Below are 14,448 nucleotides of genomic sequence, written 5' to 3' on the forward strand. Positions count from 1 at the left end.
ACAAATAAGAAACAAGTCAGTGGGATTTCCTCCAATATAATTGACATCGCTTTCCAAGTTTTTTGTCGCTCTATAATATTTTTTACGAAAGATGAAGATGAAATATATATGAGCTATTTTCGGTCAAATTTTTGCTTCATCCACTCTGCTTGGCTTTCAGAGAAATTATTCCCCTCTTTTTCAACTTCATTCTTTGGCCACTTAGATAACAAACATTTTTCTTTTTCTGGTACATTTGGCGCATTACGCGAAAAGATAATAATGATGGAAAGTGTATTAGTTGAGAAAACCGATTTTTCTGAAAAGGAAGAAGAAATTTATGACGTCTGACTAAAATTCTCGAACTAAAAGTTTCAATCGTAGATAGCGAGATGCCAGAAACATATCCATTCAACTGGTACCCTGAAGTTTTGGATGAATAGCAAAGATTCATTGCTTTTTACTTTATTTTCCTCCCGTTAATGAATAATTACATATCTTCCATAAAAAAATAAGAAAAATATACTGATAGAAAAAAAAGCTTTCTTAACTCTTAATTTTTTTTACAGTATATGTTTAGAACCACTGATTAATTTCCGTTGTATATTAATACTCATCAAACATGAAAATGTAATTATTTTGTTAAAGCTGTTTTTTTAAACATATTTTTCCTAATGACCTGTAAACACAAAATAAATTATTGCTTAAATTTCTTAACAAAAAAGAAAGGAGTATAAAAAGAATTTTCAGGACTTTTTTGTGTATAGAACAAGTAATAAATGAAGGAAATTAAGGTTGACATCCTTCATAATTAATGGATTAACCTGATGTTCATTAATGTAAGGGCAAAACTTTCCCGCTAATTTCCTTAGTTATGTTAATTTCTTTGTTTTTCCTTTTTAAGCAGTTAATGAGGATACATTTTGTTTCAAGTTACACAATTTTTGAATGTCTTTATGCTGCGATGCGTTAGAGCTTTTTCTAGATCTTTTGAGCTGCTTAATTTCTCGGTATTAAAATTAACGGAATGTCTGTAAACTGTCATCTTGTAGATTATAAATTGAAAAGCTTCGCGTTGCAGTAATGTTATGTTTAGTCGTGTTTTTAATTCCGGCAGGGACACGCTTTGAAATGCCCTAATTAAAAGTTTCAGTTTAAATTAAGAGCTTTATTTTCTCCTAATCGCAAAAACGTCTCGATTGTTTCTTTGCTCCATATATATTATGTTTCGAAACTCTTGGTAAATACTTTTAGAACTCATTTGAAGCAGACATGGCAGTGACGGACGCTCCTGTTGGGAGGGGCGGTTGAGTAATGCATTATTGGGGGGGGGGGGCGTGACTAATGAAAATGAAATTTTAAAAAAAGTTTCAGAAATAAAGCATGATGTTTTTTTGTTTTTTTTTTTTTTTTTTCGAATATTGAAAATCGTTTAAAGAGTTTGAATGAAAGTTATAAGTGTTTCGAGTACCACACCACACACACACACACATACAAGAATGATAATAAAAAAAAAATATTGATTCCCCATCCGAAGAAGATTTAGACTATTGGAAGTTTAATATGAAAAAGGGAGGCTTGGAGGTGCACCTCCGGATAAGTTTTGAAATTTACTTGTATATTTTCAAAAAAAAAAAAAAATGTTTGCGATCTTTGGTTTCTTGAAGGAAAATGATGAAATTCCGGAACTCTCCCACAGTCTTTTTTTTTTTTTTATATATATTAGAGCTTCAAAAACACAATTTTAGATATCTTTAGTGATGCTACAAACCAGGGGGTTTGGGGGTTTTTCCCCCGGAAAGTTTTTTGAAATTGAAGTTCTAAAAGCGCAATTGTAGGTCACCTTTGATGACGTAGTAGAAGAAAGGGGTTCAGAACTTTTCCCCAGAAACTTTTCGATGCAGGAGATCCAAAAACGCTGTTTTAGACGATCTTTGAATGTTGTTGAAAGATCAGGAAAGAAGGACATGAAGGGCTCCTCTCCGGAAATTTTTTAAAATTGAAGTCCTGAAAACGCAGTCGTAAGCCATCTTTTATGTCTTAGGGGGAAGGAATGGGGTTTGGAACTTATCATCGGGAAATTGTTCGAAATTGGAGCCTTGAAATGCGATCTTTGGTGGAAAGGATGGGATCAGAAGCTATCCCTCAACTTTTAGATATTGAAGCTTCATGAACGTAATGTTAGTGGATCTTCAATGATGTTAGGGGAAGGGCACGATATCGGGGGCTCACCCTCGGAATTTTTTCAGAATTGAAGTTTTAAAAACGTAATTGAAGGCTCTTATTAATGACATTTTCGAAACAGTTTCCGATTCCGCCGATATTTTCGAAATTGATGCTTTAAAATTTCGAAATTTTGGCAATCTTTGATGACATGGAGAGAATTGAGGTACTCTCCCCTGGAAAATTTTTGGAATTAAAGTTGTAAAAATACAGTTGTAGGTGATTTTTTGTGATGTGTTGGGGGGGAGGGGAGTTGGTGACCTTTTCCCGGAAATCGCCCTCCCCTGTGGATCCGCCACTGCATTATGGTCTGTCTTCAATTGTTCTCAATCTGACCAAAAAGTCAAAATCGTGTAAATAAATAAATATTGCTACAAAAATGCTGCAAAGCAGAAAAATTCTTCTAATATGATATCAGTTTCATTTAGAGTTGGGCAATGTCGTTCTTTTTAACGATCCGTTCACCAGATGATCGTTCATTCTTTTGATCCGTTCATTCAACTCGTTCATTTGAACAACATCATTCATTTAAAAAAGTTGCAGGTGATCTCTCTGCATAACATGCTCACGTATATTCGAAATGTTTCATTAGATCAGTAATATTCTTTGAACGAAAATTAACTAAAATGATCTAAAAGTAAGAAAATATGCCGACGAAAAATGAATTTAAAAAATGTTATTCAGGTTTAGATGTATAAAGCAATGATAGTTCATTTTGTAAAACATTTCTCAGTTGCCTAATGGTAAGATATGTTTTCCATTCAAAAAATCGCAGGTTCCATTTCAGCATGTCAAAAAAATAAATAATTCAATATTAAATTTTTCCAGCTACGCACTGTATATAATAATTATAGCATTACCAATAACCCATGTATAACGAAAAATGTAACAACAAATGTATCGGATAACTTATTTTTAAAAAAGATGACTCATATAAAAATATTAGGGAGCTTCAAACTTATTCCACAGTACCGATGAGAACGGAGAAAACCGCAACACTTTTTTAAATGGAGAAAAATATTAGACAGTAATAATCAGTGAAAACTAAAGTCAAATAATTATAGATGGTAGTGAAAAGGATTTTATAGAAGACAAAAAGCTTGCCAGAAAAATGGTAAAAGGTATTTTTAGAAATATTTTTGGCGACAGAAAGCGTGAGAAGAATTTTAGCAACTGCATGTCACAGTAATTGGAATGTCCAAACATTTTGTTAGTAGTCCAAGCAAGTTACACAAAACATTACTAATGGATACATTGGAAAATTGCAAATGAACTGCAACGATTAAAGAAAAATGATGACTAAAGCAAAAAGTAAGAAGTTTAGAATAAATATATTGTACTGCATCGAAAAAGAAAAAAGAAATTTGAGTTTGATTGAGAGTTAAATTTTGAAGATGAATGCTTTTTTTTAAGTGCGATTTTATCACAAGTGCATCAACACAATGTTCCAAACTACTCACGTTCAAAAGAACGGTTTCATTTTTTAAGTGAACGAACGGATCCGTTCATTTTAAGGATTCGTTTATTTTTAACCCGTTCGTTCATGAACGACATATCCCTAGTTTCATTTGAATACCTTATCTAATGGCAAGACATAGTTTGTTTATCAGGAGAAGGCTTCGCTTTCGTCATGTGGTATCCAACGATTCTATTTTACTGTTTTCGGAAGAAGGTTTATGATCATAAGCATTTTTCCGTAATAGTAGCAGTTTTTAAAACTTGAGAATAACAAAATTAACAGAAACAAGAATAACAAAATTAACAGAAACAAGCTAAGCAAGTGACGTAGATGGAACTAAGGCTTTTTTTTTAATACATTTTAAATGTCCTCCAAAGTTTAAGTTGTCTCACGTACAAGTTAGGGAATGTGTTTAGCGATTATCCCCGAGGTAAACTGAACTCTGCATTCGAGAGGGCTGAGCTAGGTGCCATTTCGTTTTGAACGCACAATACAGCCCTGAAACTTAAAAAAATCAAACTGTTGGCAAAAAAAAAAAAAAAGCGTCTGATGTAATAACAAAAATCCTTGCAACTATATGTCGTCTACGCAGTTGATGTGGCTATCGTAGAATTTTTCATATTATAATAACTTGTAGGAAATTAATGCAATACTGCGTAAGACATGAATAGAACAGTGACAAACACAAGATTAAAAAAGAACAAACCTTTATTTGCAAGCACGGAAACTCAACTGATTTAGTGTTGGCGTTGCCAATCAAGAAGTGTAAACTAAACATCACAAATATCGATACGATATAAAATCGATATATTACAGTACCCCCCTTCAAAAAATGTATAAACACTACAATACAATAAAACAATTAAAAGCCAAGTCTATCGGGTTTCTTCCTATTTCTCAATGGGTATCTCCTAACAGGAATTTTAGCATCAACATTTTCATTTGGTATATTAGTAACATTATCTTGTACAATGCATTCGGGATTTACATTATTATCAAAAATAGGAGAACTAGTACTACAATCTGGTACATTATTATTAGAACTTGACAAATTATCAGAAAATGATGAATTATTATCCAAACATGGTGTATCATTAGAAATATTAATCGGTTGACTGTCCTGAATAATGTCATTTGAAGATTTTATTTCATCATAATCAGACAGTTCTTTATGCATATCATCTTCAACTATACTTGAATCGGTATCAATAACAGAAGATGGACGGATTTGCTCATTATGCGCTAAAAAAAATTTGCCATCAATGTTGACTACCCATGTGTTAAAACCTTTTGGCTTAACTAATGTGCCTTGAGTCCACTTTTGTTTACTTCTATGAGATCGTATCCACACAATTTGATTAGGTGAAAAACTAGAATTTCTAGAATGGGAACGGTCGTGATAAAATTTCTGCTCGACTTGTTTCTTTTCAACATGCGAAGAAGTGCAGGGATGGAGTAAATGTAATGTTGTTCTAATATGACGACCTAGAAAAAGTTCAGCTGGTGACTTTCCAGTCGTACTGTGAGGAGTCGAACGATACATTAACAAAAATCGCTGAATTTTGTTACCAATACATGAGTTATCATTCCTATCAGCTGACATTTTATCTAGAGCATATTTAAACGTTTGCACAGATCTTTCGGCTAATCCATTAGATTTTGGATGATAAGCAGGAATCAGGGTATGCACAACACCAACAGATTTTAGAAACTGCGAAAATTCATGAGAAATAAATTGAGGACCATTGTCCGAAACAATTTCTAAAGGAAAACCATACCTTGAAAACAATTGCTGTAGAGCTGCTATGGTACTTGACGATACCGTAGAAGACATTTTAATTACTTCGATCCATTTGGAGAAACTGTCAACCACGATTAGGTAATTACATTGATACTTCTGAGCAAAATCAATATGGACACGATGCCATGGTGCTTTTGGCCAGCGCCATGGTTGAAGCGGAGATGCAGGAGGGTCTCTAGCTGTTTTCTGACAAGCCAGACATTGAGATGAGATACCTTCTATATCTTTATCCAAATTTGGCCACCAAACATGGCTACGAGCAATAGCTTTCATCTTCGTTGTACCCTGGTGCGTACCATGCAGCAAATCCAATACTCTGCTCCGGTATACCCTTGGAATAACAACACGCATGCCCCACAACAAACAGTTCTTGTCGCACGAAAGTTCATCTCTCCTATTGAAGAAAGGCTTTAACTGAGGATTATCAGTACTTTTTGGAAATCCACTCTGAACATACTTCAGTATTACACCAAGAACTTTATCTACTCGCGTAGCACGAGCAATGTCATCCGACATCAGAGGCAATTCGTCAACATAAGATACCCGAAAAATATCAGAAGGATACATATCTGTTTCAATATTTTCATCAGGTAATCTAGACAAAGCATCAGCATTCTGGTGTAAAATTCCCTTTTTATACTTAATTGTATACTTGAATGAAGATAATAATAGAGCCCATCTTTGCAATCGTGCAGCAGACATAGCAGGAATGGATTTATCGGGAGCAAAAATAGTCAACAAAGGTTGGTGATCCGTGACTAAGACAAATGTCCGTCCGAACAGGTACTGATGGAATTTCTTGCAACCGTACACTATAGCTAGAGCTTCTTTTTCTGTTTGTGAATAATTACTTTCAGCTTTAGTCAACGTTCTAGATGCATAAGCAACAGGACGTTCCTCCCCTTCCACTATATGCGATAAAACTGCCCCTAGTCCAACAGGGGAAGCATCACAAGACAGTTGTAAAGGCAATCTTTCGTCATAGTGAGCTAAGACAGTTTTAGATGTTAACAAAGATTTACATTTTAGAAATGTTTCCTGGCACTGTTTGGACCAGATCCATGGGACATCCTTGTTAAGTAATTCATATAGAGGTGATAACAATGTAGATGCATTTTTAATGAATTTAGCATAATAATTTAAAAGTCCTAAAAAAGATTTGAGCTCTGAGACATTTTGTGGTGTTTTGATATTTTTTATTGCAGACACCTTTTCTTCAGTTGGATAAATTCCAAATTCATCTATTATATGTCCCAGAAACTCAACTTTAGTTTGCATAAAAACACATTTATCACCATTAAGATGCACATTGTATTTTAAAAATTGTTGTAAAACTTGCTCTAATAAGCGAAAATGTTCTACTTTTGTAGTTGATGAAATTAAAATATCGTCCTGAAAGCAAATTACTGAAGGAAAACCTTGCAAAATTTGTTCAATAATAGATTGAAACATTGCGGAAGCGGAAGTAATACCATACTGTAATCTAGTAGGTCTTACTAACCCAAGATGAGTATTAAGTGTCAAAAGTTCCTGAGATGCGTCATCTAATTCAATTTGTTGATATGCATGAGTCAAATCCAACTTAGTAAAAAACTTACCTCCCCGAAGTGTTGCGAATAAATCTTGCTGGGTCGGTAGAGGATATTGATTCGCATCCAACATTTTATTGACACTGACTTTGTAGTCGCCACACAACCTGACTGTTCCATTCTTCTTTGGCACAACAACGAGCGGCGTAGCCCATCTTGAATGCTCAACAAACTTCCAAATACCTCTTTGCTCCAGAAGCCTAATTTCATCAGAAACAGCCTTTTTTACTGCATACGGAACCGGTCTAGCCTTGCAAAAAATTGGCTGAAAGTCATCTTTCATTTTAAGCACAGCTTTAAAATGCTTGATTGGTTTGTCACTCACTTGAAAAATATCTTTGTATTTTCCCTTAAGAGCTTCAACACAACTTTCACTTTTAAAGGATACTGAAAATATTTCACTCCAGTTTAATTTGAAAATCGATAACCAGTTCTTTCCAAAAAGAGATGCACCATCACCCTTCACAATAACTAGCGGTAACATTTCGCACTGATTATCGCACTTAACTTCCACGAGAATTTCTCCCACTACTGGAATTTCTTTTCCATTGTAATCTTTCAGTCTAGTAGATGATGTCAAGATTTTAGAATTTGGTAAATTGTTCTTTACCCATACTTCTGATGTAATAGAAACGTCAGCGGCTGTATCTTGTTCCATGTCTAAATTTTTGCCATTAATAGTGACCGGAATTATATATTTCTTATTTCCCGAAACTTGGTTTACTGATTTCACAGCATAGAGCGAAAGCTCAGATTCACTTTCCATTATTTCAACCTTTTTAGCTGAAGAACCTCTACTTCTACACACTGGTGAAATATGTCCTATTTTGCCACAACTGTGGCATTTGGCATTTCTGTACTTGCACTTAGCAAAATCATGTGTAGCACCACAACGATAACACTTCAAGTTTTTCTTGCCGCTGGTATTTGCAACATAGTTCATACGTGGTTGAGGGTTTTTATTTGCGTTAACGTGTTCAGTCTTACGAACTTTATTCACAGCTGGTGTGAATGTTTTCATATTAGCGGCATCGCTTTCAGCAATTTCAATTGCAACAGCTGTTTCCACTGCATCTGATAGCTTTAAATTTTTTTTCGCGAGAAGTCGCTTTTGTATATTTTCATTACACAATCCACATACGAATCTATCCCTTAACGCTTCGTCCAAAAATGAGCCGAAGTCGCAGGTAGACGCCAATCTCCTTAATTCCACTAAATAACGAGAAACTGATTCACCAGTCAGTTGATTTCTTCTATGGAATCTGAATCGCTCAGCAATGAGGATTGGAGAAGGTTTGAAATGCTGTTTCAAGATACTTGTTAATTCGTCGTACTTACAATCTCCTGGAGATTTTGGTAGCAGCAAATTTCGAAGAACTTTGTAAGTCTTTATTCCTATTACGGAAATAAAAACAGATACTTTCTTGTCTTCGACTACGTCGTTAGCAAGAAAAAAATGTTCCAACTGCTCCACGTACAAATTTATGTCGTCATGTTCCGCTTCGAACTCGTGTAAAGTTCCGATGAGGCCTAACTTGCTCATTTTAACTACGGTGCGTTTTAACCAACTTTTAGAGTTCACCTTTATCCCATCCTCGTCGCCATTATAATAACTTGTAGGAAATTAATGCAATTCTGCGTAAGACATGAATAGAACAGTGACAAACACAAGATTAAAAAAGAACAAACCTTTATTTGCAAGCACGGAAACTCAACTGATTTAGTGTTGGCGTTGCCAATCAAGAAGTGTAAACTAAACATCACAAATATCGATACGATATAAAATCGATATATTACACATATCATATGTTTTTTTTATTATATGAATTAGTGTTGTCTGCGAGCTAAGTGTGCACAGTAAAAGTTTTAAGCCAGTATTTAACTTAATATTTAATTTTTACCCAAAGTAAAAGTTTTAACCCAGTATTTAATTTTTTAGTAACTTAGGGAAAAAGATGGGTTTTTTTTCAAAGATTTAGACACTTTTCGGTCTAATAACTTGAGAACAATTCGAGATAGACAATGGCCTCTACATTGATTTCTGCTTCAAGCAACCTCGTATTTCATCTTTTAAAGTATTTACCAAGAGTTTTGAGACACCTTGTATAGGTAGAAAGAAAAAGAGACAACATACAAGATGTTAGATACAATGTACAGCACAAGATACAATACACACAAAATGCAAGATACAATGTATTAGAGTGGAGTTTTTTGTTTAAAAAAAAAAGTTTCCCTTGAATCTTTGACATATGGCAAGAGGAAAATGTGCACACATTCCTCACAAAATGTTTTATATTGATCATCATAAAAACAATTTCCTCAAATATCTAACTATAAGGCTTAACTATTGTAATATTAATAACTTAAAACTCTAAATTAGATTGATTTAATAACACTGCAGACAGTGCTTTTGGCGCTCTTTAGTGTTAAAGACTAACTCATATTGAACTATGTAATTTGGAATTTTTCAGTGTTTGTGATTTTTATGTAATTACGTTGTATGTGTAACGTTAGTGTCAATTTTATTGTTCGTTTATGCATGTTGATGTGTTTGTTAATAAATCTTATCTAAATTTTCAAAATTTTCAATAATGTTACAAAAACTTGGAAAACCTAATACAAGGTCATATTTTTGTATTCATTTCTTTGACTCCTATTTTATGTTGACTTATCTATTGTTTCCTGTATAAAAAATCGTTAAATAAATCATTTTCACAAAAGTAATGAAACAATCAGGGAATAACAGACTCTAGCAAATGTTTCTAAACTGATCCTAAAGAAAGTGAACGTTTTTACAAAATAAACAATACGCATGATGAAATTCTCAACACATTACTGGTGAAAATAATTGACATGTTTCTAGAGGAGACGTCTTTTGACAGCCTAGCTGTGTGTGATTGAGCATTATCCTGTTTGAAAAAATGGCTCCTAAAGGTCCTGCCATAAGTGCTAACACATGTGAATGAAGCATGGTACAAACGTACCGTTAGTATCGAAAAGCAACTCAATCTATGAATTTCCGAAAGTTTTTTTTTCTTTTTTTAATTTGATTCTTCTTTGTGGATACTTCGTGTGGATCGGGCTATAAAGCAAGGTGGGTGGCGTCTTGATCAATCAGGTCGAAAACTGCTGCCAAAAATCGGTTTTCATTGTAAAACAGTTCAAATGTTTATGTTTATTATCTGTCCTGTAAATTTTTGAGAATTGGATTGAGCGGTTTTTGATGCTAAGCGCCTCAAATAGCAATTGTATGTATGCCTCAAATAGCAGTTGCAACGAAAAGCATATGCGACGTATTCAGCTGCCATTCACATTGCGTTTGTTTCTTTTTCATAGGAAATAGCATCGCTTCTCATCAGCTTTGAACGTCATGAAGACTGGTTATCAAAAGAAGTTAAGATCAGGTAATGTCTTTTTTTTCCTCTAGAAAAGTTGTTATATTGCCAATTGTCTGTGTGCAGCTGTATGGATACTTTCTCGTTCCCAGGCCCAAGAGCGGCTCCATGCTGCTGTACAGTCGCAAAAGGGTTCGCTATCGTAGGGATGGTTATTGCTGGAAAAAGAGGAAAGATGGCAAAACCACTCGGGAAGATCACATGAAACTGAAAGTGCAGGGCACGGAGGTACGTTCACATTTCTCCACGCTTTGTTTTAACTAACTTAGTCTTATAACCAACATTATGATGTTTATCTATTTAAAAAATATATTTTACATCTACTAATTATAAAGCAGTAAGTTTGTCTGGATTTATGTATGTATACGTCTATGATTCGGCTAGGACCGATTCCACCCTGACGCTTTTTGGCAGAAAATTCATTTCTAGCACCCAAAGCCTTTAGGTGTGCACCTAAAGGCTTTATTATTATTTATTTTTTTTAATTTCGAATTGGTTTTTTCAAATTAATTTTCAAAGCTAAAACTAAGGGGAAGCGGAGGAAGAGTAATAAATGCAATTACAGGTATAAATAAGACATATGGGACTCGCGTCTTGTTAAGATACGATCATAACCCCTTGTGCCTGTCTCACTTGATAAAGGCCTAGCTTAAGGTCATTTTAAAGCTTGGAGCAGGGGTTCTCAAAATGGGTGCCATGGTAACTTGGTGTGCCTCAGGGAGAGGCGGGGGCTGTTGCAAAGTGTTCATGGCATCAGTACACTGTAAAAACGATTCAGAAACGTTCCTGTAAGATAATGGACAGCTAATGTGCCCAATTTCTGTCAGTGACATATCTTGCAAAAAAAAAAAAGGAACGTTTTCCGCTTAAAGTCAGTAACCTTCCTGAAGATTTCCTTGTAACTTTCTAACTAATACAGAAATCTCCCCTATTGAAACCAGTTATGTTTCTGAAACCTTCAGAGAAAACTTGAGCAAGTTTTAAGTAATAACTTGGTGCCATCCTGATTTACCAAGAAAACTCCAAACGCATTATCGTAACCACGGTCAAAGCTAATTCAGAATTGCATGTTTAGTATCAAGCATCTCACTTGCCTGCAATTCTATCAAATCTTTGCGGAATACAGAGACTTATTCGCTCTCATTGGGAACTTAGTCAATCTAGACACGCCGTAACCGAGCTGAAGCCGATACACTTAATAAACGCTCGGTTAATCTTCAAACTGGAGACTAAAAATATTTTCACGACAGCGAGAAGTGCAACTTGTAATAGTTCAGGAAACTTTTTGACAAAGATACTTAATTTTCGCAAGAAATTGATGAGAACCTGTAAAATACCGAAACTTTTTTTTTTTGTTTCCAATGGGGCTGTATGAGAGACCCACCTCAAGAGGCGTCTGGACCATAACCAGACCTAGTGTGCTCCCCTACAATGCATCAGTGTTTCGTGTCTGGTGCATGACACAGTAGTGTTTTGACGCGAAGTTTCCACCAGATGGAGGCACCTGTGCTCTCATTTGATCCGAAATTGCACCAGGAATTTAATTTTGCCTAGGGAATTCTAAACCAAACGATTACGCTAGGGATCTTTTACATGCTGCATAATCATACGACATGGGCGCTGATGATTTTCTGCATCTCGAAAATCCACCGACTGGCCACCTCAGGCAGGCCAGAAAACGGGTCCACAGGCGTAGAAGGCCAGGGTCTGACCATCACGCCACCAGCGGGTCAAAAAATTCCGTAACAGAAATAATCAGTGACATTTCGGAATTTTTTTAGTGTACATATGCATCGAGATAGATAAGTGTGACGTGTGAAAATTCAAATTCTTCAAAGGGTGCCACAAATCGGAAAAGTTTGGGGACCCCTCGGCAAGCAATGAGTTTTTCCTGAACAAATTCTGCTGACATCAAACCTGGAAAAGGGAAGGAATGAGAAATTATACACGTTATTCTATCAAATTAGTACGAGTAATTTTGTTAACCTCTTGCAGTCTAGTTTAGTGGTGTAATGTTAAGGTAGAGCCATTATCAACCAAGCGTACGTGGAAATTAGTTAATTACAGCGTTTAAACTATTAATGCTTGTTTTCATGATTACTAGTTACGTTTACTTTCTGTTTTATTATATGCATGCGTCGTTTTTTTTTTATTTTTTAGTGCATTTATGGATGTTATGTACATTCAGCTATACTACCGACATTTCATCGGCGTTGTTATTGGCTGTTACAAGTAAGTTTCTGTGTTTCTTGCTTGTAAGTGAGCACCTTTTTTTTAAAAATTAACAATTCATTATTGTTACAATTGTTATTTATTACCTTTAATGTTAGAAACTAAAAATATTCTACTGCCCTTGAAGTTTCACAAAAATTGTTGAATTACAGGTTTGAAAAGGCGTTAAGATTTTGGAATAAAATATTACTACAATTTAAGTAAAAATTAGTTTATGTTGATGTTTGATAAGGCTGTAAAACTTTCGATTGCAGAAAGTAGAAACAGAATAAAAAGACGGATAAGATGTTCAATGATGTATAGGCAAACTAAAAGCAAATGTTACATACAGTTAATTCGCGATAACTCGCAGTCCGAGAACTTGAATATTATTACAACTTGAAGTTTTTATTAAGTATCGATCCCTTTGTCTTTAATTCATTGCTAATTTCTCTCTATATCGAAGTTTACTTTCTTTAACTCGAAGTTTTTTCAAAGATGACTTGAAATTTATTTCGAAAGAATGGAAAAAAAAAACGGAGGAGAAACAAGTGACTTCGCTGCATGAGAAAGCAATTTATTTTGCTATATTACTGAACACCAAAAATTTCCACGCCAGTGCTGGATGGCTGGAGAAGTTAAAGACCAGACACAACTTTATCTTCAGAATTCTTCACAGAGAAACTACATCTTGTGTGAAAAAACTTTTGAGTTCTGTAATTTTGTCTGTTATATGTACATATTAATTAAAATATTTGACGGTTTTTAATATTAAAATGTCAAAAACCAAAACTAGCGGTAAGTTGAACTTCCGATAAGTCGAAGTTTATCGTCGATTCCTTTAGATTCGAGCTATCGCGAATTGACTGCATAATGTGAAAGACGTATTGCTGACCTAGCAAGGGTGAAAGGAGAAGATGCTTCCCTTCCTATTTTCATACTCAACTCAGTAATAACGCACATCATCCTGTTTCTTAATTTGCGCTGCTCCATAGATACTTTTCTCCCTAAGGTCCACTTGAAGTCACTGCTAGATCTTACATCCGCAAATAGTAGTTGTTTTTCTTTATTTCGAGCATTCTTCTCCATGTTAATCACTACAATTTGATATTTTTTACTTCTTATCCTTTTGAAACTTCTTCCATGCTGTCTCAAAAAAAAAAAAGAAAAAAAAAGTAGTGTCAGCTATTAAAATTCGGGAAACCGATAGAAAGAAGGAGAAATCGGAAAAGACAAAAAAGGAACGAAGTTTCTGTGCACAATGCGAGAGGCAATCGTCTGTACTTGCAAATGACTCTCATACTGACCAAGTAAGTCTGTTTGTGTCAGGATAGAAACTTTTCTAGACTCAGAAGATAACATGAATCAACAGCAGGATGCATAGGCGTCCATATGAGGTGGGCATCAAGCCCCACCCCCTTAGCAATTAGAATTTCCTTGCTTTTAGTACTTTTTTCTTTGCGAAAATGTAAAAACTTTTCTTCTCTAGCCATTAATGAATAAGGTTTAAAAATGTCAAATTTTAATAATTCTAATCGTTACTGAAATCGGTTTCCAGCGGGAAAATATCCTGCTAAACCATGGAAAAAATATCTGTGCCCCCCCCCCCCCCTAAAATTTTGCATATGGGCTTCCTTGGCAGGATGTGATACTTTTATTAAGGCTTCAAGAAGTAATGTCCGCAACTTAACTACAGAAAAGAGCTTTCACCGGAACTGTCTCACAGTCTCAACGTTTGTCGCATGTGAAATCTGTTCAAATTTCTTCAGAAATTAAAAATTAATCATGAAA

The 14,448-nt window shown here is 34.9% G+C and overlaps 1 protein-coding gene across 1 annotated transcript in view; it reads left to right on the forward strand.

Annotated features, from left to right (window-relative positions):
- The window catches only part of LOC129216242 (calmodulin-binding transcription activator 1-like), a 181,578-nt gene that overhangs the window by 97,563 nt on the left and 69,567 nt on the right, over window positions 1-14,448 (forward strand). Inside the window, exons 3-5 of the mRNA XM_054850441.1 lie at window positions 10,388-10,455; window positions 10,539-10,674; window positions 12,607-12,678. Of these exons, the coding sequence (XP_054706416.1) occupies window positions 10,388-10,455; window positions 10,539-10,674; window positions 12,607-12,678 (276 nt within the window). The remainder of the gene's footprint in view (window positions 1-10,387; window positions 10,456-10,538; window positions 10,675-12,606; window positions 12,679-14,448) is intronic.

This window comes from Uloborus diversus, chromosome 2, assembly GCF_026930045.1.
Source record: "Uloborus diversus isolate 005 chromosome 2, Udiv.v.3.1, whole genome shotgun sequence".
NCBI classification, from domain to species: domain Eukaryota; kingdom Metazoa; phylum Arthropoda; class Arachnida; order Araneae; family Uloboridae; genus Uloborus; species Uloborus diversus.